We start from the raw sequence: 26283 nt of genomic DNA on the forward strand, positions 1-26283 counted from the left end.
AAAGAGTGGTGAGGGGGAAGAGGTGCTGGGGAAGCGTGTTGGGTCATAGCTCCAGGAGAGGAAATGGTGGAATGGTGGAGCAGGAGAGAATTAGAGATCACAGGGAAGATTGAGAGTTGGTGGTAAATGAGCGGTGATTGCAGAGGGATGGGAGATCACAGGGTGAGAAGGTTCAAGGGGGAGATCAGAAGAGTTTACAGGTTAGCTTGTTGGCTGGAGGAAACACTCCTGCTCCTCCTGACCCACAAGCAATGTTGTGAAGGCACCTACCACATGCATCCAATGCTTTGCTTGTCCTTTCACCTAAAGGGTTTCTTGAGGTCTGGGAAACCCAAACAACATGAGTTAAAAATATAAACCATATAAAAATGGAAATGGGCACACTCCTTAAAAAGTTTTACTAGTGTAGCAGCCTCCCTAGAGCAGATTTATCACCGCATCTCATTGTACCTCCATTGAAACCTGAAGTGAGTGGGTTCAAGGAGGGTAGGGTCCCTGCTTCAGATTTTCAAGGTTTTCGATTCCTGCCCGACCCAATGGTCTTTATGGGGAGGGGTCGGTTAAAATTAGCCCCCTTGTGCTTCCCAAATGGAACAAGAATTCAAACCCCCTTCTTGCTGGACTCTCTGTCGCACCCATTGATCTAGTGTCTCAAAACATCACTGGACAGGTTTTGCTCTAATTGACAGTGTGTTTGCAGGCAGCTAAATGATATACCTGACTGTTTTTTATGAGTCACTGATGTTGGGTGATGCTCACTGTTCTGGTGCTATTCTTAGCATCATACTGAAATAATCCTGAATCTCACAGATATTTCTTTAAAAAAAACCCTCCAGTTTGGGTTTGATTGTGCAAACATGTTTATAATTTCTACATGGGATGATTAAGGGTAATTGTGCCCGGGGAATGGGTGGGGGAGGAGAATCAAAGAAATGTGTAATAAAGCAATTTCGTAACCCAATATTATTCCATCACTGATAATAGTCCACTATTATTCTTTACCTAAAATGGCTTAAAAAATGAACTAAGCACATGAAAAGCATGGTGATATTTCATGGTTATGAAGCAATATTTTCTAGTCAGTTACCATGGAATTGAGTTTTCAAATAAGTTTATTTCTAACAATCTTACAAGAAGTGTTTATGCAAAATGGAATGGTGGAATGGGCAGAGAAGCGGCAGATGAATTTCAAGGCGGAGAAATATGAGGTGTTACATTTTGAGAGGAAGAACTAGGAGAGATAGCATAAAATAAAGGGTACAACACTAAAGGGGGTGCAGGGGCAGAGGGACCTTGGTGTAGATTTGCATAAGTCATTAAAGGTGGCAGGACAGGTTAAAGGAACAGTTAATAAAGCATACAGCATCCTAGGCTTTATTAATAGGGGCTTGGAGTTCAAGAGCAAGGAGGTTATGTTGAGCTTCTATTAGACACTAGTTAGACTTCAGCTGGAGTACTGCATACAGTTCTAGACACTGCATTTTAGGAAGGATGTGAAGGCAATGGAGAGAGTGCAGAAGATTTTTACAAGAATGTTTCCGGGGATGAGGAACTTCAGTTCTGGAAAATTAGGGAACTTGGAACTCTCTTCCTTCGAAAGAAGAAGGCTGAGAGGAGGTTTTAATAGAAGCATTCAAAATCATGAAGGATGTGGACAGGCTAAATAGGAAGAAGCTGTTCCCACTAGTGGAAGGATCGAGAAGCAGAGGGCACAGATTTAAGGTAATTGGTAAAAGAAGCAAAAGCGATATGAGAGCAAACCTTTTCACTCAGCGGCTGGTTCAGGTCTGGAATGCACTGCCTCAGAGTGTGGTGGAGGCATGTTCAATCGAAGCATTCAAGAGGGAATTAGATAATTATTTGAAAAGAAACAGGGTTATGGGGAGAAGACAGGAGAATGGCCCTCGGTGAAATGCTCATTCAGAGAGCCAGTGCGGTTATGATGGGTCATTTGGCCTCCTTTTGCACTGTAAGAATTCTGATTCTGTGAAAATAATCACTTCCCACAAGCACAATAATAGGTGTTGGCCTAGCTCTGTTGACAGCACTCATACCTCAGAATCAGAAGTTGGGGGTTCAAGTCCCACTCCAGAGACTTGAGCCCGTAATCTAGGCTGACATTCCAGTCCAGTGCTGAGGAAGAGCTGCCACCATATGTATGAGAACTTAAACTGTGAGCACTGTCTGCCTTCTCAGGAGGATGTGAAAGATCCTATGGCATTATTTGAAGAAGGGAGTGGCGTTCTCCCAGTCTCCTGGTCAATATTTATCCCTCAGCCAAAATAAATTAGTGTGTTATTTAGTGCCCTGCTGTTTGTGACATCTTGCTGTGTGAAATCAGATTACAGCATTTATTTGCCTTACAGCACTGACTACAGAATTTCATTGGGTGAGAGCTGTAGGATGTCCTGAGGTTGTGAATATATTAATGCAAGTCCTTTAATCCTGGATTTGCATTGTAGACATCACACAATAAACAACAAGCTCGCCATCTAATGAAGTAGTCAGTTGGTTGCACTTTTACCTCTGGGTTACATGGTTATGGGTTCAAACTCCACATTAGAACATGGGTGTATGTCATTTAAGCTGACTCCCTGCATTGCCTGAGGTAGTGTCCTTTAGGCAAGATCTTAAGTTGAAGTCCTGGCTGCCTGCTCAAGTGAATGCGAATGGTTATAATGAGGAGACAGTCAAGTTGGTGTCTTAGAAGGATGAGATCAAATGGACTGGAGGAGTTTGCATCCAAAGTCCGAGGACAATGGCATTCCTTAACCCCAGTGAAAATTAGGTGAAAGGAATTTGGCAATCTCCTTCATTGGGAGAGAAAACAGCTATTAGCGTACAAAAATAATAGGCAGGAAAAGACCTGGTGGTCCACCAAGCATAGCTCACACCCAGGATGCTGCCACATCATGTTTAGACAGCTCCCCCTCCCACCCCCACAGACAAACTGGGAGAAGTGAAAATCTACAGCCAATATGGAGAGGAAAACCTCTGAAAAATTGCTCTCTGATCCCATCAAGCGATCAAAACTATCCCAGGGGATCAAAGGGACCACATGTTATCTGATTATCCACTTGACTTGTGTGTTATTTTTTATTCTTTCGTGGGATGTGAGGGTCACTTGTTAGGCCAGCATTTTTATTGCCCATCCTTAATTTGCCTTTTGAAGGTGGTGATGAGGTGCCTTCTTGAACCGCTGCAGTCCAAGTGGTGCAGGTGCACGCGCAGTGCTGTTCGGAAGGGAGTTCCATGGTTTTGATCTAACATCCTCTATGATGTTTGATGCAGTCCCTGCCCCAGTCCGCCTTCACAACAGAAACTGACATGAGCAACCCTGTCCTGTGGCCTCATTACCACTCACGAGCCAGGTTACCCTTAGCAGCCTGCGGCACGTGCCCTTTCCAGCGAGAAACAGAGGCACGACGGTGCGACGCAGAGTAAGGAAATCCAAAAAAAAGGAAGGGAAAGGAAGCTGTGAGCAGGCTCTCAGTGTCTCTGTACAACGTCAAGAGTGAAAGTGATTCATATGGATGTTTTGCTTTCGATCTTTCACTGCATGTTGGAGAGAATATTTGTGCTTCACTGTTTTGCTCATTATTTTTGCAGGCCCTCCTGTTAATGTCAGCTGCAACATATTTATCAACAGTTTTGGCTCAATTGCAGAAACAACTATGGTGAGTAGAAATATTTATTTCTTCCTTTGCTCAGTCAGCTGCCTCATAATAGTGTATATATCTATATGTGTATATATACATGTATCATATTATATATAATTTATATATATGATAAATAATATATATGTATATTCGGTATATGGAACTATATATATGTCAATATATATGTTTGCTTTCTCAATTAGCTTTTTATTCACTGGGCTGCTGTTTTGCTTCACGGCTTTATGTTTAAATAAAACAATTATGCAATGTTACATGGAGCTGTCAGGTGGAACCTCTTTGAAGAAGGTGTAACAAGTCAAAGAAAATAATAATGATTATTTTCTAACATTAGGATATAATGAATAACAATAGAAGGAATAGAGACAGAGGGCCCAATTTTCAAATGGGCCAGAGCCGCAATTGGAGGTGGGCAGATGGGTATTTTGCATTGATTCCCTAGTACCATCCCCATCCCGAGCAACCATTTTCAATAAGGGCAGCTGAGGGTGGGATTGACTGCCCAGTGTGCAACCAATTCAGGGCACTTAAAGTTTTGAAGGCCCTGTCCTGGCGCAGACAGAGATTTTCAGTTGGCAGTGTGGGTGGCCCATGTCCAGGCCAACAAGGTGGGCTTGGGCTGGGAAGTAGAGGCGAAGGGGAGGAAATGGATCATGTGAGGGACCCCACCCCTGACCCATTATGACTCCCGGGCCACTGCTGTGGTCATTGGCTATCCTGGGGAGAGGTTGTCCCTTCAGGCCCATGGCCAGGCAGCTCTAAATTACGAAAAAAAAAATGACTGACCACTTCTTCATTATCAACCCTTAACTCCCACCTCTGCCATCGCGTCACTGCTGGCAGTGTTGGCCCTTCAATCTCAAGAGCCCACCCACCATCCTTAAATAGATGGCGAACCCGCTCCCAACCATTGGCTGGCCTGGCCCTTTAAAAACCTGGGTAGGCATTACCGGAATGTGCTGTGCTGGGTCGGTACCCAGATTGAAAACCCCAGCCGTAAAAAAATTGTATCAAATAACAGGAGACTGTTCTGCTGAGTAAGAAATTGCACCTTATGGAACATGAATTTGATGAATCTCCATATTGATAGCTGATGGGAGTGGAGATCAACACAGGAATTGATTATTCTGGGGCCACATTCTTTCTTCCCACTCACTATAATACCAACAGGAGTGTGCCACAGGGCCATAATTTAAGCCTGGATCTGGATTTTTCCAGAGCCTAATAAGGGGTGGGAGGAATGGGTGCTCTCTACAATAAGAGTTCCTCCACCATCAGCTCTTGAAGCTACCAGGTGTGCCGTTGGCAGCGGTATCCATTGTGAATGTGCCTTCACATTAGAAGTGAGACCTCCCTGTACAGTTGAGGCCTGGCTTGTGACTTGCTTTTGAATCCCATAATCAGTGCACGGACGAAGACAACCAGGGGCAACTGAAATTTTTTTCCAATAGGGGAACCAGCTCCCCTGCCCCACCCACCCCGGATCTGGCTGGCTACTCCTATCAACAGCTTTGTTGACAGGCAGTTGACCCAAATACACCTCTCGTGCCACGGTACACAATTTAGTCTACTGCATTCGCTGCTCCCAATGCGGTTTCCTCTACATTGGAGAGACCAAAAGCAGACTGGATGACCGCTTTGCGGAACACCTTCGGTCTGTCCGCAAGCATGACCCAGACCTCCCTGTCGCTTGCCATTTCAACACACCACCCTGCTCTCATGCCCATATGTCCGTCCTTGGCCTGCTGCAATGTTCCAGTGAAGCTCAACGCAAACTGGAGGAACAGCACCTCATCTTCCGACTAGGCACCTTACAGCCTTCCGGACTGAATACTGAGTTCAACAGCTTCAGATCATGAACTCTCTCCTCCATTCTCACCCCCTTTTTGATCCCCTTTTTTCTAGTAATTATTTTTTTTATATGTTTTTTTCTTTTCCCATCTATTTCTATTATCATTTTTAAAATTTATTTCCATCCATTGTTTTATCTCCATCTTTTAGCCTGTTTCGATCCCTTCCCCTACCCCACCCCCACTAAGGCTATCTGTCACTTGCTCATCCTGCTTTCTACCCTTAATGTCACCATTAGCACATTCCTTTAGCTAATATCACCACCGTCAACACCCCTTTGACCTTTTGTCTATGACATCTTTGGCAATCTCTCCTTTGCCTCCACCTACCACTGGCCCTCTATCCAGCTCCACCTGTCCCAGCCCCCTTATACAGCTTATATTTCACCACATTTCTATTTCTCTTTAGTTCTGATGAAGAGTCGTATGGACTTGAAACATTAACCCTGTCTTCCTCTCCACAGATGCTGTCAGACCTGCTGAGTTTTTTCAGCAATTTTTGTTTTTGTTTCAGATTTCCTGCATTCGCAGTATTTTGCTTTATACAAATTAACTGATGTGTTCTGGGTTTCCTCTGGAGATCACCAATGGGCACATCCTGGATTGAATGTTCCCCAAGGCTTTGGCCATTGTTCCTCTCAGGTGGAAAGAATAGCGATGTCCATTTTTATTATTAATTCCAAAATACTGAAAAATGCATAACGGATAAATGGATAATGTCAAAAACTCAATTTTTTAGGCATTCATGAGCCTAGAAACCAACTTGAAGAGAAATCATATGGGGGGGGGTGGGGGGGGGGGGTGTGTGGGAGGGGGTGCATTGTACCTGGAAGGTAATAATCCACTTCTGACAGTTTCCTAGCTAGAAATGTTTGGGCACATACTTCCACTTGAAGGATCTTATGATATGAGTGACACTGACAGGGCAACATTTACTCATCACATCTTACTTGCCCTAAGGACATCACGAGTTGACCAAGTAGCATGGGACTGGAGTCACATGTCTGTGGGCCAGATTGAGTCATAGTGGCATGTTCCCTTCTGTGGAGAACATTAGAACTGTAAAGAGCTTTGTGAAAGGTTCACTCACAGTCAGTGAAAGACTACACTTTTTAATTAATTCCTAGGAAATAAATAAATAATTCAGCCTAGGCATGACTGTCGTTCTAGCTCTTTGAGAGTTAACATGCAGCTTTTAAGATTGCAGAGTAGGGTATAATCTCAGAAGAATGCTATAGTACTGAAAGCTATGCCTCAAGCTAGGTGAGTTTGTTATTGCCAAGATAGCAACTAATTAAAGGGGATACATAATGTGCAACAGTCACATTGAGAAAGTGACTGTTGAAATGTCCCTGTATGACTGGTGCTCCAGGCACTAATACAAGATTCGTTCTGATGCATTGCTTTATCTAAAACCGCTTGTCCATAATTGCAGATTAACCTGCCTTCTGCCACACTTTCCTGCACCCTTCTTCAACTGTCATCAACGCCTATCTTTTGCTGAATTATTCTGAGCATTCCCACATGAATACTCAGCCCAATGTACAAATCGAGTGCAAGATATTTATTCAAAGCATTACACGTTCTGTGAATGTTCTCCACAGGATCAGCCCTCATGGTTTCGCTTTGTGTTAAATGGGAGCAGGCATAGGTCAAATGACTCTTCATGTCTGCTCTGCCATTCAATAAAATCGTAGCTCGTCTTCTATCTCAAGTCCAATTTCCAATCATAAGTCTACATCCCTTGATTCCCTAACAATTTCATTCTTAAACAAACTGAATGACTGATCATACCCACAGCCTTCTAAGGTAAAGAATTTCAAAGATTCTCCATTCTCAGAGAAGAAATTCCTGCTCATCTGAGTGCAAGACTGCTTATCCTGAGATGATGCCCCCGATGTTGGACTGTCCAGCCAAGGAAACATTTTCTCAGCATCTCCACTGTCGAGACCCTTAAGAACTTTGTACGTTCTGATTAGATCTCCCCTCATTCTTCAAAACATGCTTAATGTACTCAATTTCCCCCACAATCGGGTTCAAATCCCACCGTGACAGCTGGTAGAATTTAAATTCAATTAATAAATCTGGAATCTCGGTCATAGTGACCATGACGACTATCATCGAATCCCCATAAAAACCCATCTGGCTCACTAATGCCCATTAGGGAAGGAAATCTGCCAGCCTTACTTGCTCTAGCCCCATATGTGATTCCAGACCCACAGCAATGTGGTTGACTCTTAACTGCCCTCTGAAATGGCCACTCAGTTCAAGGGTACCTAGCGATGGGTAACAAATGCTGGCCTGGCCAGTGATGTCCACATCCCATGAGGGAATAAATGAAAAACAAATCTTTCCTTGTAGGACAACATTTTCATTCCAGGAGTCAGTTTTGTGATCCTCTGTTACACCTAATCTATGTGAGTATATCTTGGGTAAGGAGACCAAGGTACTCAATACTCCAGGTGTGGTCTCACCAACATCCTATGTAGTTGCAAGAAGACCTCAGCATATCAACATTTACTTGCCTGTCACTGTGAACAAAATATTCTGCTTTTCTAACCTATCAAATTGAATAATTTGTGCTAGTGGAATGCCTGTAAAATTAACACCAAACTTACTGCTTCCTCTGAGTTGGACAGGTAAAGGGATTTACCATACACTTCTTGGGATCCTGTTGACTGGAAATACAGCTAGATCAGTCACATAAACGCCATGGCTACTAGAGCAGGTTAAAGGTAAGGTAATCTGCAGCGAGTAACACCCCTCCTTATTCGCCAATCTCCACCATTTGTGAGGTACAGGTCAGGAATGTTGTGGAATACTCTGTCCTTTCTTGGATAGGTGTAGCTGCAGCACCACCAGCAAAGGATGTCCACTTGATTTGTACCCCATCCACCACCATAAACATTCACTCCCTCCACCACCAGCTCACCGTGGCTGCAGTGTGTACCATCTACACAATGCACAGCAGTAACTCGCCAAAGCTTTTTCGACAGCAGTTCCCAGTCCTGTGGCCTTCACCACCCAGAAGGGCAAGGGTAGTGGGTACATGGTGACACAATCATGTCCCAGTCAAACACTGACTTGGGCATATATCACCATTCTTTCATGGTTAACTAACAGCACAATATGAGTACTTACACCAAATTTTCTGCAGTGATTCAAGGAGAAGGCACACTTTCTAAGGGCAACCAGGGATGGGCAATAAATGCCAGCCTTAAGGTTGACGCCCATATCCCCAGAATGAATTTGATAAAAAGGCATCCTGTGGGTGCCTTGCAATAACCTTACATCTGAGTCCTCTGTTGTCGCGTTCACCTGCTCCAAGGAATCCTTGATAGTAAACCAGTTCATTCCTTCTGTAGTCATGCTTCACCTCCAGCCAGTCCCTAAGCATGTCCACTGACCTGTGTGAAACATGAATTTTGGTGGCAGCCAAGAGACCTGTGAGCCCTGCTGGAAGGTTGTCTCTATTGTGACCTTGCAGTAGGTCGAAGCCAACCAAGAAAACAGCTTTTAAAACCAGAGCCCAAGGCTTCAATAGCAGCTGGAGAAGTATTTGAGACATTTATGCCAATGGCTTGTGTCACATAGGCCTTTGCTGCAAATGTCACAGAATTTCCCATGTGCTTCGTACAGACTGCAGTGCAGACAGCTAGTCATCCTTGTTTGTAGCTCTGGCTAATGGACTCTTCCATTCAAATTATTCTGCACAGATACAAACGGCTCACTTTCGATGATCATCCCTGGATAGCAATCTCCTCTTGTGAGGAGTCTGAATCTACAGCTGCTGCGGCAGAGGCAGTAAATATGCTGGATGTCTATCTAGCAGGTTCATTGATCTTTGCCAACACTACCACTTCCCCCTCCCCACTTGTGCACTGTGACTTGCCTGTACTATTGCTTCAGCTTCACTGTCTACACATCTGGGATGTGTGCAGTCGTGCTGCAATAGTGCAAGAAATGTAGGATAAATTACAATATCCAGTGAGGAGAATGGAATCAAACAACAGTCGGTGCAAATTCTGACGCCTTTCACATCTAAGCAAAGCAGGGAGCCAATTATCAAAGTGCTACTTCAAACAACCACTTTCTGCCTTTGCTTGCGTTGTGTGATATTCTCTGTATTGTTACTGAAGTTTCATGTGTGCTCATGTCACCCTAGGGCAACATTACCTGTCGTGAACATCACGGATTAGTCCTGAGCTATGGGGAAGCTGCTGATTTCTCCATCCTCAGTGCAGATTGTGCCCTTCTAACCAATTATCTCAAATGTGGCTGCCTTAAAGGAGAGATCTGGAGTTGCACCTTATCATTAAACACCATCGTTTCCTGCCAGCAGAATAATAATGCAGGGATGGTAAAAGTGTCACACGGTGACACAACTTCTGAGGCACCCTGCATGCTGGAATTCCATAACTTGGATTCATCGCAAGAAGCCTCAACGCCTGTGTACACACTTTGCCTAAAGAGCTTAATATTTGTAAGTGAACCATACACCCAAAGGGTCCCATTCACCCTTCAAGTTGCTTCTATTATACAAAGATCCAGGTAACTGCTGTCACAAGTGACTGCCTGTTACAGGATTTAACACTTAACAGAAATTATTTCTTTGCATCTCACAACGTGGCATGACTGTGCTATTGGTTTACCTCCATAAATTCCTTCAAGTATATTATCGTCTTGATAATCTTTTCTGCAGCTTTGGGAGACGGTGTTTACCCTTACAGTGATTTGCTTCTGTGCATATTGCATCCAAGCCCCTCAATAGGGGAAATTTCTGGGGGAGGGGGTATTAACTTGACTCTGGGTGATTTTTTAATATTTTTGTTCTTTTATGGGATATGGGCGTCACTGGCAAGGGCAGCATTAGTTGCCCATACCTAATTGTTCTTGAACTGAATGGCTTAGTTAAAAGTGAACCACATTGCTGTGGGTCTGGAATCACATGTAGGCCAGGTCAGGTAAAGACAGTAGACAGTATTTTTTTCTTTTCCCTCCTCTTTTTAAATTTATTTTGATCTATTGTTTCATCTCCACCTTTTAGCCCATTTCAATCCCTTCCCCCCACCCCACCCGCAGTAGAGCCATCTGCCACTAGCTTGCTTCCCTTAATGTCCCCATTAGCACATCCTTTAGATAATATCCTTTGTCCTTTTGTCTATGACATCTTTGGCAGTCTCTTCTTGGGCCTCCACCTATCACTGGCTCCCTATCGAGCTCTCCTGTCCCACCCCTCTTCTCCCAGCTTATATTTCATCTCATTTCTATATGTCTTAGTTCTGATGAAGGGTCATACAGAGTCAAAACGTCAACTGTATCACTCTCTGCAGATGCTGTCAGACCTGCTGAGTTTTTCCAGGTATTTTTGTTTCTGTTCTAGATTTCCAGCGTCTGCAGTATTTTGCTTTTATCTAAGGACAGTAGATTCCCTTCTCTAAAGGGTACTAATAAACAAGATGGGTTTTTACAGCAAGCAGTGATAACGTTATGGTCACTAAAACTGAGACTAGCTTCTATTTCCAGTTTAATTTCAATTAATTAACTGAATTTAAATTCCACCAGCTGCCACGGTGGTGTTGGAACCCATTTGTCCTGCCCTCTGGATTTACAAAATAAAAGCAAAATACTGTGGATGCTAGAAATCCAAAGAAGAGTCATTTGGACACAAAATGTTAACTCTGAGCAGAATTTTCTGTTCTCATTGGCATCGGGTGTGCTCGATGGCTTGAGCAGACAATATGGTGAGAAGGTCAAAAACCAGTTTCACGATGTTGTGAAACCAGTTTGCAATCGTCCGCTCTGCCTGTTAATTGCGGGCCACATTGCCTGCCATCGGACATCAGAAACTTCATTGTAATACATCTGCATGTCATTATAAGCCTAGCTCACCGGAAGCACCCCGCCACGCTAGATCATCCAATCACGTTGGTGTAATTGCACGCCAACTTGTTTCACAACTGGACATAAGCGACGTGCATCTGGTGAGCTGCACTTCGCTCGGGACTCTGAGGTTTGTTTGTCAACCTAGCTTCGGTCAGCACTCGCAGTCATCAGCACCAGCCTTCACAGACAGCACCACATCACTTTTAGGGGGGTTCACGGGCAAATTTCTACCTACCAGACCAGCCATGAGGTGAGGGTGGCTTTTCAACGGCTGCAGGGCTGGGGCTTTCTTGGGGAACGGGGAGAAGTGGCCTCAGGCAAGGGAAGAGGCTGCAGGGTGAGGGCTGTTTTGGGGAAGGAGGGTATCCCAGGGTGTGTGTGGGGGCACAAGTTGATCTGTGCAAGTGTCATCAAGATGGTGAGGGCTAAGGAGGCAGTCCTCAGCTGAGATGAGCCCAGATGGAGGTGTGAGGGTGTGTGAGAGAGAGTGAGTGGTAATGCCCCTTGGCACTGAGTGAGACGCCAGTGAATGTGTGATGGGCTTGAGTGTGAGTTTAGAGTGATAAGATGGTTCTCTCACCCTGGGAAGGCCTTCACGCTCTATCTGCTTTGGATGGCCAACCTCTTCTGTGCAGCATTGCCACTGATCCCCACTATCATCGCCTCCCAAGCCGGAGTGGTAATGTAGCTGCCCCTCCTGCGGCCAGAGCGGGGGTAGAAGACATCATGGCAGGCTTCCCACAACATCCAAAAGGTGTTCAAGGGACGCATCACTAAACGTAGGGCCTTTCGAGGCCATCTCTTCTTTGCAGCAGTGAGAGGTGGGCGCCCAGCTGCACTTTCAATGTGACGCTCGGCCTGATGAAGTGGCGATGTGATGGTGAGGCAGACGAAGCAGAGCCCGCCCACCACCTAAACGGTGTGTTTCTGGGGAATGCATGATTAATAAGGTGGGATTGGAACAATATGGCGTCAGAAGCCGCCATTCCAGTCGACGGGTAAAACATTCTTTTTCTCGCCGGCTACAGCACTTAGTGCAAACCTGGGATGATTCCACCTTCTGTTTCTCTCACCACAGATGCTGCCAGGCCTTGCTGAGCTTTTCCAACATTTTCTGTTTTTATCTCGGGATTACCAGCCCAGTGACATTACCACAATGCCACCATCATTCCCCCTAATAATGTGAATGCAATGCAAAACCAGAGATATCGATTCAGTCGCCCATTTAAGCCTCATTAATTACACAAATGAACCAATGAGATGAAGTCTAGCATATATCTCTCATTTCCTTTGAAGAAGCTGGGAGTCTGCACTGCATTTCCTGTTCTACCTCCAGCCCACTCCAGTATTCCCACTGTAACCCATTGTGGGTTAGCAGGAAGTCCCATTCAGCCAGTGCCTCATCAGAAAGGGGAGACTCTGGCTGGGGATATGTGTAAACACTCAGAGCGATCCTGAGTCCTCTCCCACTGGTCTCCTGGCATGATTGATTGGGCGATCGTGTATGAAATACCATGCACACCACACCCCCATATTTCCAAACCATGCACTTTATGGATCAGGTATCTTGGGCTGAATTTTCCCAGTATTGGGCTGGTGGGCTTGGAGGTGGATGGGATTGGGAAAATAGCGGACAACTCCCTGGCGCAGTCCAGCCAATGGATATGTTTTCCAGGCGTGGCCCACTGCTTCACACTCAAAATGTTCTGAAGTTAGATTTAAAGGGTTACTGTCTCCTTGAGAAGGAAATAAACTAGCAAAATCTTGCTTTTTTTAAAGAACCTATATTTTTTATTTTCTTGGACTGTGGCTTTAAAAAACTACTTTGGCTGCAGTTGAAAGACATGTTCACTGTAGCAGTATGGGGAATATCTTGGAACATAGGGTGGCATAAGGAAACAAGATGGTACCAGAAAGGGGTTCTGGGCTAAGGGGAACTGCCTGACGACAGCATTTTAATTGGCTCCTGATCAGATGACCAAGTTTTGTGTCATAGCAGTGAGCAGAGAGATCCTAGCCAGCAAAGAGATCACACCTAGGACCTCTCTCTCCTGTGTATGAAAGATTCCAGCAAATCTGCAAGGCTAGGTGGCTGGTGTTTTCTTCATATCTCTGTAACCTGCTGTCTCTGAAAAACCACCTGTCAAGAGGAAAAGGGGAAAATCACCAGTAGAGACATTGAAAACAAGTTTTCAACCAGTGAACTACAGAGTGAAAGTGCTGGAAGACCATCTCATGTCATTAGCAACAAACTGCAAGGAATTTGGGAAGACATCAATCAAAATCAACCCATCTAATCCCGTATTCTGGATTCGTGCCATTGAACTGTTTTACCTCACCCTTAAAATCCATGTTTTGTGTGTTTTGTGTGTGTGTGTTTGTGGAAAGGGGTTCAAGAAGGGGTAGGGTTACGTCATTGAGTTAGAAGCTAGCAGTTCATTTTTTTTGCCACTGATTAAAGATAATTTGTTCAACAAACAGTTATTTACTTATTAAGTTTACAAACCTGGTGCTCGCATTATGCTAACCTAAATTAAACAGTTAGGTGGAATTGGGGCAATGTGGTAGTTTGGTCAAAGCTTTCACATTTGCTGCAGCTCAGGGAACAGTGGGGCTTGATATTACAGCGCACTATCCCCAGTGAGTCCTGACAAAGTTTGGGGGCTCGTCTGGGATATTTTGGAGCAAAAGACATTGATGATGTGGGTGTAGATTTATTAAGTAATACAAGCTAAATAGGAAACACCAGGTTTGCACTATCAAAAATAAGATGGCACTGGAAACTGCTAAAGCTTTCTGCAAGTGGAAGAGATGTCCCTGACAATTTTACAAGGGATATCAAAAAGCCAGGTTAATTGAATTGGCAAGTAAATTAAGAGTAGGGTTGCCTGCTAAAGCTAGGAAGGCAGATATAATCACAGCACTTAAGACTGGAAGGAATATCCAAGAGAGCAAGTTCTCCAAGGGGTAAACTATTGGAATGGGCTCAAAATCAGTTGCAATTAAAAAAAACTTGTAACCAGAGACAGCAGAAAGAGAAAGGGCATTCCAAAGGCAGAAAGGCAGGAGAGAGAAAGAAAAGAAATGGAAATGTGAAAACTTGATCTCTAGAGGGAATTAGAATGGTGAGGTTAGAAAAGGAGGAAAGAGAAAAAGAGAGAGAGAAAGAGAGAATTGCAGCTTAGAATGCTGGCAGCTAAAAAAGAGACAGCAAGAGGTGAGGCAGGACTGATGTCCAGATCAGAATCCAGTGGGGAGATGTTTAAATTTGTACAAGCTCTTCCAAACTTTGAAGAAAGAGATGTTGAAGCATTCTTTATTTCATTTGAGAAGTTAGCTAAACAGGTGAACTGGCCAAAGAGAAGCTGGACATTGCCCAGGCAGAGTAAATTGACAGGTACAGCACAGGAAATGTATGCCTCACTGTCAGAGGAAGGTTCTAGGCTTTATGATGTGGTGAAAGAGGCTATTTTGAGTACATATGAGTTGGCCCCTGAAGGATATAGACAAAAGTTGCAAAATTTAAGGAAACAGCCTGGGCAAATTTACGTTGAATTTGAAAGGGTTAAGCAAAATAGTTTCAATGGGTGGTTACAAGCATTAGGAGTTGAAAATACCTATGAAGTTCTCAGAGAGACCAATCTCTTGGAGGAATGTAAAAACTCCCTCTCTTCTGTAATAAGAACCCATGTGAAATACCAAAGCTTTGCAACTGCTGGACAGGCAGCAGTAATGGCTGATAATTATGAGTTGATCCATAAAACTAAACCTTTTTTCCATCACCCCCTTAAATTTGAAAAGGATAGAAAGTGGGAGCATGAAAGGAAGGCAAGTAGCCAGGGTAAATAATGGATAGCTGGGAACCTTTGTGTGATAGGGGGCTTGGTGTGGAAATGGCATTGCATGTCATGTGCTGTAGAAACTGTGGGTAGGCCTTAAAGTATGGGGATCTCTCTAGTAGCACTCAAGAAACCAATTCAGCCATTTGGTCAGTGGCTTTTTAACCCAACATTACCATTGTTTCTAGGTCTCCCAACCAACTGAGTGTCATCTAATTTCAGCTACAGCAGTTAAAGAGACATTGCAAATGTGTCATTTGATGGAATTTGGAGTTGGCATAATGGAGTGCAGACAACCAGAAGTGGGCTTCCAGTAATCTTGAACTGACAGCTGTAGAGGCTAATAGTTGGGTCATCACCATATGATTCACACATCTTAAGAAGGGATGGTGGAGACAAGGTGAACAATGGAGAGACCACAAAGTGCTCTGAGCTGTGTTCAGCTGGATGCAGACTTAACATACCCCATCCAGACTGATAGAAGATCAGCTAGCTAACAGGAAACAGGGTAGCCATAGATGAGCCTTTTTCTAGTTGGCAGGACATAATGAGTGGGTGTACCACAGGGATCAGTGCTGGGGCCTCACATTTTTACAATGCATATAAATGACTTGAATGAAGGGAATAAAGGTATGGTTGTTAAATTTGCTGATACCACAAAGATAGGTAGGAAAGTAAGTTGTGAAGAGGACATAAGGAGGCAACAAAGTGACAAAGTGAGTGGGCAAAGAGCTGGCAAATGGAGTATAACATGGGCAAATGTGAACTTGTTCATTTGGCAGGAAGAATAAAAAAGAAGATTATTATCTAAATGGTGAGAGATTCAAACCTCTGAGATTCAGAGGGACCTGGGTGTCCTGGTGCTTGAATCACAAAAGACAAGTATGCAGGATAAGCAGGTAATCAGGAAAGCTAATAGAACGTTATTGTTTATTGCAAGGGGAATTGAATAGAAAAGTAGGTAGTTCATGCTTCAGTTATATAGGGCACAGGTGAGACCACATCTGGAGTACTGTGTACAGTACTGGTCTCCTTATTTAAGAAAAGATGTAAATGCATTAGAATAAGTTCAGAGAAGGTTTACTAGACTAATACCAGGAATGGGCAGGTTATCTTATGAATACAGGCTGACAGGTTAGGCTTGGAGTTTAGAAAAGTAAGAGGCAACTTTATTGAAACCTTTAAGATCCTGAGGGGTCTTGACAGGATGGATGTGGGGAGGATGTTTCCTCTTGTGGGAGGATCTAGAACAAGGGACCACTGTTTAAAAATAAGGAGTCACTCATTTAAAACAGAAATTAGGAGATTTTTTTTCTCCCAGAGGTAGTGAGTCTATGGGTCTTTCTTCCTCAAAAGGTGGTGGTAGCAGAGTCTGTGAATATTTTTAAGGCAGAGCTAGATAGATTCTTGATTAACAAGGGGGTGAAAGGTTATTGGGGATAGGCAGGAATGTGGAGTGGAGGTTACAGTCAGATCAGCCATGATCTTGTTGAATGGCAGAGCAGGTTCAAGGGCCCGAGTCGCCTAATGCTGATCCTAGTTCATATGTTCGTATGTTCATTGTTCCTCCCACCATTGTGTCCAAATCTGGTACCACACTTTATGAAGGATGTTGAGGCCTTGGAGGGGTGCAGAGGAGATTCCCTGGAACGGTAACAGTGATGAGCACGTCAGTTGTGTGGCAAACTACAAGCTGATACTTTGCTCTTCAGAGCAGAGGAAAGATAATAGAGGTGCTCAGTATCAGGAGGGTTTTGATAGTGTAATTAAGGAGAAAATATTTCCAGTAACCGAAAAGCCAGTAACCAGAGCATACAGATTTAAGGTAATTGGCATAAGAACCAGAGGGGCGATGAGAATTTTTGTTTTGGGCAGCAATTAGTATAATCTGCACTTTCTGATAGTGCAGTAGAAACAGCCTCAATCGCTTTCCGAGGGGAATTGGATGAATTATTGACGGAGAAAATCTTTCAGAGATATGAGAAAAGAAGCAGGAACTTGGGACTGAATGGATAGTACTTTCAAAGAGCTGGCACAGGCACAATGAGCCACAGTGGCTGTCTCCTGTGCTGTAAGGTTAGAATTTACCATTGGCATCAGGCGGGGCAAAATGGCGAGAAGGCCAAAAATCATTTTCTTGCCACCGTGAAAGCACAGTGGGATTATCCGATGGAGTCCGCCGTGGTGGATCGCCAATCCTGCTGGTGGCCGGCATGAACCCGCTTTGCATCCCGCAAATGGGACGTAAAGTAAGGCCTGACCGGAATCACCCCCCAACCCCGCCACGCCAGATCTACCGTTACGCCAGCAGGAAAACATGCCAGCCCAGAACACGTCTGGACAAGTGTGACGCGCAGAAGCCGGGACTTACCATTAGGGTCTTGCTCAGATTGCAGACATATGAGGAGCAGAAGATGCTGGAAACCAACAGCTACCGGGCCCTGGAGGAACACATGCATTGCATGCTGGGTGGATTCTCACGGACATGGCTCCACCACATAGCAGCTGGTGGAAGGTGGGAGGTCTCCGTTGATGTCTCGGATCTGCTTTGGAACATCACGGTCTTGGCCAGTGGCTGCTATGGATGATCGTTGAGAGGCAAGGGAGGGGACGGTGTACCGGGGTGAGGTGCAAAAGGAAAGTCTAGGTTTGACTGGGAGGGGAAGATGTACGGGGGGGATGGTGAGGTTCTGTAGGGGTGGGGAAACTAAGGTGTCGAGGAGGGGTGAGGTTGGGACGGGGGAGAATGCGGCCGGGGGGGAGTTCAGGGGGGGAAAGAATTCAGAGGGGGGAGTGAGTTGGTGTTGGGGATGTGCTGGTGACTGTGCAAGGGAGGGGTCTGTGGTGCCAATGAATACCTCCTGGAGAGCAAACTGAGGATGGGTGTGTTAGGAGGGAATGGTAAGTCTGAGAGGGGGCAGAGGGAACTGGAAGGGTGGGAGGGTGAGGGTGCATCAGTAGTGGTAGAAGGGACGGTGAGGGTGGTTGGTGGGGACCCGGAGGCAAGTACAGACATTGGGGGTGAGAAGGAGGAGGGCAGGGAGGTCACTGTGGTTGGGGGTGGGGTTCCCAGGAAGGTAGGGAACGTGCAAGTTCACCTGGGCATCCTGGAAAGACAAGGGTACGGGTTGGAAGGTGACGGTGGGGAGGTGGAAGTTGATGCCAGTGAATCGACACTGATGGGGGAAAGGATATGGGTGACTGGGGGAGGGGAAAGGACAGGCGAGCAAAAATCTGACTACGACCACCGTTGGCGAAAGTGAGTGGAGCCTCATGTTGGACGGGCACAGGTGCTGCATGGGAGTGTGATCAGTGGGTGGGCGGAGATGCGGGTCAGCTCAAATGGACAACTGAAAGAGAACCCCAGCAGGCAGCATTGAAAATGCTCAGGCCACTGAGACGAGTGTGATGGAGGAAGGCCCCGTGTGCGTGGGAGAGTGCTTGCAAGAGGCTCTGAAAGGCCTTGCCCCCACACACACTTCTCCCTCCAGAATCACTCGTGGGCTGGCTGCGTACAGATGAACTGGAGGTTGGGGGGATACAGCAGGAGGACTCATGAAGCCTGTCAATGAAGCTGATGACATCACACATCAATCAGTGAAAGGGAATATATTTTCAGATTATGAAGCGAAAAAATGTATTCACCCATACAGCCATTTGTGATCAAAATTCCTTAACTTTTCTAGGCCTACCACTTCTTCTAGGTGCTGCCCTGACATTCCACCTTCCGTGAGCTGCTTTGTGGTGGAGCCATGTCCGTGAGAATCCACCCAGCATGCAATGCACGTGTTCCTCCAGGGTCTGGCAACAGGGGTGGAGGCAGCCTGTGCAATTGTTGGCCCTGTTGCCTCTGATGACTTCAGTGTGCAACATCTGGAGAACCAAGGCCTTGAGGGCCCCGGTTTGCTTTGGCTGTCCTCCTGTGGGCCAGCTGCTCCCTCTGCAGTGACAGAAATCGAGGCTGAGGGAGTCACAGGGCAAAGGGGACTCGGAGGGAGCAGACAGCTTCTGAGATTCCTGAGTGGATGACTCAGGGGTGTCCAGCTGCTATTCCTTCTCCCTTCGGGTTCCTGGAGGGCTCCAGCATGACTCTTTGAGGGAAAGGAGCACCTGGAGGGACATCAAGGTGCCCCGTTTCCCTCTCGCGTTGCCACTGCAGGAACTCACCCATGGTTACTGCGATGGAGTGCCGGTCTGCACACATCTCCGCATTCCGCTGGACCGGGGTCTCCATGGTGTCTGCTATCCTTCCCATAGAGACCTCCATACATGCACCAGTGGCACCTCACAGATGCCTTTTCCCTGGCAGTCCTCTGAGTGCTGGGGACCTCGGCTGAACCTTCCACCTCCTGCTGCGGACGCGTCCACATGGCGACCACCAGATTGTGAACCCGAGCCTGCTCTAGATCTAGGCCCCACCAAGGTGTGTGTTTCTGCGCTGGTGTAGGGTATGGGTAAGTGCCGTGTTGGGTCTTCCAGGCTGCTTATTTCCAGCTCTTCAATGGAGGAGGTGTCCTCATGGTTGGAGATGAGGATGTGGATGGAGCTGGGACTGGCTGGCTGGGGGGCATCAGTCACTTGGCAGAGGTCCCTGGGAATCAAAATAGAGATAATGAGTGCAGGGCAGCAGAGTCAAAAGCAGGAGAGAGAGAAATCACAGTTGCACTGACAGAGGGATGATGTGGTGCAGGATTCTCATGTGGATGTGTGCTGCCGACCTTGCCATCACCACAGGCAGAGTCCACATCCTCGCCAGTCAGCGCAAAAACACACTCCTCCAAATGAGTGAGGGGCTTAACGGTGGCCACTCCACCCCCAGTCTGAGACCTCTGCCTGCTATTGTGAGTCAGCTTCTCCTGAAAACTGATGGAGAGAATGTGAGCAGGACACATGGCACTGTGTGGAATGTTTGTGTGGTGAGTGGAGCCACGGACAGGATGAGGACACAAGCTCGAGATTTTATGAGCCTGATGGAGATGTGAGGATGTGTGTGAGAGTTAGTGGTGCTGTCCCCTGAGGTGTGAGATCCCGGTGGATGTGTGATGGGTTTGGGAGTGTGTGTTCAGAGTGATGAGGTGATTGACTTATCCTGGCGGAATGGATGAGAGCATCATCCGCTTCCTGCCCTGGATGGCTGATCTCCCCTGTGCTCTGTCAGTGCTGACTGCCACTACCATCGCCTGCCAGGCTGGATTAGTGATGCTGGTGGTCCTCCTGCGGCCAGAGCAGGGCTAGAGGACATTGCGGCGACCTTCCACTGCGTCCCAAAGAGGTGTCACTAAATTTGGGGGCTGCCGTCTCTTTGCTTTCAGGACCATCTGTTGCCTGGAGCAGTCCTCGTCAGTAGATATAAAGTAGGCATGTGTTCTGGTGCGCTTTAAATATGGTGCCTGGAATGAGGATACACTGAGGTCACGGTGAGGTGGGCAAATCCTAGCCCGCCCACCAGCGATTCGATGCATTTCCCGTGAAAGAATTATTACTAATGCGAAATGGGATGATACGGAATGAAAACCCGCCATTGCGGCCGGCAGGTTAAACGACTCTTTTCCCGCTCCCTGCCGCACTTAGGGTGGAATCATCCCAGGTTTGCACAAAGATTCCACAATTTCCTGCCTAACTGGTAAGCCATTTCTTCTTCAGTTTTTGACCTACAGGACCACAACGTCCATCGCAGGTAGGGCAAGGTGACAAGTCCTGAATCCACCCCAGTCAAAACAGAGACCAAACCCCATGGTGTTGGCACCAGTCTGATCCACACCCACCACCCAACCCCACCCAAGGAGTATGCATGCCGTAGACCGCAGCTGTAAATAGTGATGGCAGAGGGTTCTTTTTCTTTCCATCACCGTGGCTGACCAGGAATCTCTCTCACTCTTACTTCCTGCCATTGACATGTATAGGAAGTGTTTACAAGTGGATACTTAACTGGTTTGGCCATGTTATGAATACATCTCCCTTGGCTATCAAGTCCTGGAGTGGGACTCAAACCCAGAGTTTCTGGCTCAGACACAGGTGCATTTTACCCATTATGCCTCAAGACTTCCAACTGATAAGCCATTAACAATTATTGTTTTTTTTTATTTGGAAAGTGTCCTTTTAAATGAAACTGTGATTCAAGCACATTCAGGGCCAATCGTGAGCCAAGTCCCAGCAGATAAGGGACCATGGTTGGCCCTACCATTTCGAAATGGTACATTCATGTTGCAGACTGTTGAGTGGAGACCCAGAACATAGTAATCTGTGCAGAAGATGAGATTTGGACTGATAAGTGTCATTATGGACATACTAATATTTTTTTTAGTATTGGTAAAAGGTAAAAGCAGTGCAATTCCAGAAAGGCCAAATATTGGTCTTCGAGCAAAGCTGTGCAGCAGAACAACAATTAACTGATAACATCTGCAAAATAAAAAGCCCAGTTAACCCAACTTGCCCTAAGTTCAGCTTGTTAAGTATTGCAAGTTTCCCAAATAACTTTCAGCAAAAGCACATTCGGGTTCCAGAAGATGCCTGGGGAGGAAACTGATTAAATGCTATGGACTCGACTGAGATTATTTTCCACATAAGTTTGGTTTGTACTGGTTTCCTTCAGAAGTAGGAGTATAATGAACTGCACAAACAGGGTCACATTTCATTAAAATTTCAGCAGAGCCTCAAAACAGACACTGTAAGATCTGCTGCAATGCGACACATATGTGTTTTGTGCTTTCAAAATGAAGGGATTTTGACTGGGAACCAGAGTGACGTGCAGGGGAGAGGACAGGGATACAACTGCTACACCCTGATGCACTCTCGGAAAATATGAGACAATCAGGAGGCTCCGGAAAACGTACCTGGAAATGAACCCAGCCATTTGTGTGATGTCCACTGGTCTCTTTACGTTGTGTGCGACAGTGCTGCACATGTTTTAAAGCAATCACCTTCTAAGCCTAGATATTATTGTGCAAATATAAATTGGCACGTATGAAATTACCTCAGTTCAGTCTCCATGTCCTGCAATTTCTGAAGCCTGATGTTTTGCTAAGTTAAGAGAAAACACTTTGAGATAGTATTCATGAACACCTTTTATAGCCCTTAAAATGATTTTGTCACTGCACCTTTTAATAATTGTGCTCTTTTCATGAGTCATACTCAGAGAAAGATGTTACACTCTGTCAGATGGTTCAGATTCACAGACCTTTCATGATCATTTCTATTTAGTCACTTCCTCTAACATTCCCCACCTGTTTCTCTCCCCCTCATCCTTAAAAATAAGGCCTAGACTTGATCGACAGTTCGACAGGCTCTCACAGACATTAGGGTCCTTCACTCATTCTCCACATGTCCCTTCTCAGTGTACTATTCCAGCACAGAGATCGTCAGAGCCAATAACAGGTAGAATAACCATTGGTCTAGCACATTTTGAACACAGAAAACACTTTACTGGGTGGTGTAGTCTGACCTATCACTGTAACCAAAGCAAAATGTTGGGAACCTGAAAATAAGAACAGAAAATTCTGGAAACACCTCGCAGGTCAGGCTGCACCTGTGGAGAGAGAAAAACAAAAGCTAACATTTTGGGTAAATGGCTGGAAGATGTTCAATAAGAACAGTTTTTACGTAAGTATGCCTGGAGGACTGCTGAAGACCAGGCTCCTGGTGAGCCCCATGCAGATGATGAGCGTCTGGACTCGACCGTATGAGAAATACTGGAGATACAGAGACTGGCAGAGACGAGACCGAAGGCTGGAGGAGACCGTCCACGTTCTGTCTGCTATCATGGCTCTGGCATGTGAGTGCTTGGCTCCATGGAAAGGGCGGCGGCCATCTTGGAGACCAAGGTCCAGCAGAACGCACAGTGACTGCTGGACATGTGCTCAGACCTGCACTCCATCGCTCTAGCCAAGGGTGCGTTCCAGCAATGGCTAGGCTGAGGGGGAGGGGACACCTTGACCTCCCTCCAAGTGTCCCTTCTCCTCAAGGAGTCAGGGAGGGGCCATCGGTCACCCACAGGGAGCAGGAATGCCAGCCATGCAGACACCCTGGAGGCTTAATCTCAGGATACGCCATGGGTGCCCAGCCACTCCACTTCCCTTTTGAATCTGGCACCATCGCCTCCAACAAGTCAGACCAAGGAGGGTGCACCTCCACCTGACCAGGAGACCCTTAGCAGGCTCGGGCCCTGCAGGCCTCAGGCCACCAGAGGACGCCCGCTAAATTCATCACAGTCACAAGGCAAAGCAGTCATGATGTCCCCACCTCAGCTGCAAATGAAGTCACACTGATGGAGCAGGTGTACAACCGTTGCATGCAATTGTGGCGCTTGTAAATATACGTTCACTTTCACAGCATGGAAGCTGTGATGACTGTCACTTTAAGATTGGTTCAGCTGAGTCGGGGGTCATGTGATTTATTCAGCCAATATGTGGCTAGCACGGGGGAATAAATTCTAGGGAGGGGCTTCCTGGGGAAAATGATAGATGTATGAGGGGCTGGCTGGATATGCGAAGCCATGGAAGCGCTTGAGTAAATAAGGTTCATTTTGTTTGACCAAGAAGCCTCCCAGAGCATGTTTCTACAGAACCATCCTGGATTCCATCTTGCTGCTAGTTGCTTCAATGGTCACGGGTATTTAAGGGTGTGGAATTTGTGCCCCAACGGAGTCCGATAATGGGCTCCTGTAGACTCAGTTCTCTCACATCGTCAAAATGGTGATTACTCAATAATCCCACTTGTGGGTGATTAAGCACTGGCTATCAGTTGTGAGCATGTGGCCTGGCCATACATCATGCAAGCCATTACTTGCAGATCGCCAATCCTGACCTCTGAAAGTGATGTCTGCACAGAGTGTTCAGCGAGGTTATTGTATCTCATGCTGCTGTTGCCCCGATGTGAGATGTGGGTGGATGCAAGGAGTACTCAAGTCGAGTTAAGCAATCTATGTGAGTGGCAAGGAGCACTGTAGATGCAGTTTCCGGGCTGAGAGGGCGAAGCTTTACGCTGTCTTATTAACATTAGAAAACAAGAGGCTGCCCTACACGTCTGGAGAAAGCTGTGGTGGGCATATCCAATCATTAATGGCCTTCCTTGTTGATCTGTCATTTTGAGGTAACATGCATGTGAAGGCTGCAAGTAAGGAAGCAATGGGCAAGTTAGGCTTGACTGCAGTGGTCACTGTTTAAAAATAAGGCAACACTCATTTAAGACAGAGATGAGAGTAAATTATTTTTCTCTGAGGAACGTGAGCCTTTGGCATTCTCTTCCTCAAAAGACAGTGGAAGCAGAGCCCCTGAATATTTTTAAGGCAGAGCTACATAGATTCTTGATTAACAAGGGGGTGAAAGGTTATCAGAGGTAGGCAGGAATGTGGGGTTAGGATCAGATCGGCCATGATCTTATTGAATGGCGGAGCAGGCTCGAGGGGCCGAGTGGCCTACTCCTCCTAATTCGTATGTTCGTAAGAGGGATTTAATTATAGGACTTAAGAGGTGTGTGTGCTGTTGACTGAAGCCTTTATGAGGCCTTACAAGGAGACTTGTTTGGCCTGTTTGTGACCTTATCTGGCAGTGGACCTTGCATAAAGGGTTTGCAACCAAAATGCATCAGACATCATTGAAGGACAGGGGTGTTAGTCCATGGGATGAGAGAGAGTTGAATGGGTCTTTGTGCTGGAGTGTGCCAATGACTATGAGGCTATCCATATGGAACAAGACCAGCTCTAACAGATCTCTGCAGGGTCCATGGGGAGTCCACACTGATGAGTCATAGTTTCGCACTAAGGCCATTAAGAGTAAGGTTTGTAGGAGTCTCTGCAGTTGGAGGGTCCGAAGTGGTTTCTACTCAGCAACCTTTAGTGCAGGTCAAGCACTCTCAGTGAGTGGACTCCAAAGTAGCCTCAAAACTTTTCGACATGATAATGTCAAGGGATATGGGTTTACTATTGGTGGGTGGTGATCTGGGTGGGGGTGCAGGAGCTCAGTCTTCACTGATCAGTCTGCATGGAGGAGTGATCTTGAGGAGCCAAATGTTGGTCTCATGCTGCTCCTCTCTGTGGACCCATCTATCTGGTTCTGCCTGAAAGAGCTCTCTGACAGGTCTGCCCCCTCATCGGGAGAAGGATTGAGGGTGAGGTGAGTGCCCCCCTGCCAAGGTAAGGTTTCATGTTGCTTCCACATTGCCATGCACACAGGCTTTGTGAGGGCATAGGGAAAATCTCAATTCGATTTACAGGTGCCTGAGGTCATGGGAGAACGGAGTGCTGTGCAGGTTCTAATGCATACATTTAGCGCCCAGGCTCTGTATACCAGTACAGTTTGGTGCATGAAATGGATTTAACCACCAACAGGACAGGTGTTAAAAAGTGCAATTTAATTCAGCTATTATAAAGCAAGTTTATTAGAGCAAAGTATAATGTCTGTTAGCAAAAAAGAGGCTGGGGCTTGCCAATCAGCAGAGGGTAGAAAATCAAATAGTAATGGAAATGTATTGAGAGCTTACTGTGCCTGGAATCTGTTAACTATCAGCTTGTCACAGGCCTGTCTGCCACATTGTATCCTTGTAATGGACTTTGCATGTTCCTCCGTGACATCCTGGTCCACGTCAGCTCCAAGCCGTTTACCATCCTCATTGTTAGAGGAGACATGTTGGTCCTCCATGCCTCCCCCAGCCAAGACATCCCTCCTTTGTAGTGCGATGTTGTGCAGGGTGCAGCAGACAGTGTTGATGCGGGACACACGCTGCAGTGAGTTTTGGACAGCCCCGCCTGAGTGGTCCAAACATCTGAACCTCAGCTTTAGGAGGCCTATTGTCTGCTCAGTTGCAGACCTGGTGGAGGCACGTGCAGCACTCTGTGGATGGCGAACTGGTGTCATCAGTCAGGTCTTCTGGTGCTATCCCTTGTCCCCAAGGAGCCAACCATGCAATCGCTGACACCCTTCAGAAACTTGTGGCATCTGGAAGTGGGTTAGAATGTCGGTGTTGTGCGGGTTCCTGAGAACTCAGCACAAACATGAAGGATTTGTCTTCTGTGATCACATTCCAGCTGCAGGTTCA

The 26283-nt window shown here is 46.2% G+C and overlaps 1 protein-coding gene across 1 annotated transcript in view; it reads left to right on the plus strand.

The window, feature by feature from the left end:
- Positions 1 to 26283, plus strand: part of glra3 (glycine receptor, alpha 3) — a 257224-nt gene that overhangs the window by 80010 nt on the left and 150931 nt on the right. The window contains exon 3 of the mRNA XM_041186381.1: positions 3610 to 3677. Within this exon, the coding sequence (XP_041042315.1) occupies positions 3610 to 3677 (68 nt within the window). The remainder of the gene's footprint in view (positions 1 to 3609; positions 3678 to 26283) is intronic.

The sequence above is a fragment of the Carcharodon carcharias genome, chromosome 4, assembly GCF_017639515.1.
Source record: "Carcharodon carcharias isolate sCarCar2 chromosome 4, sCarCar2.pri, whole genome shotgun sequence".
NCBI classification, from domain to species: Eukaryota; Metazoa; Chordata; class Chondrichthyes; order Lamniformes; family Lamnidae; genus Carcharodon; species Carcharodon carcharias.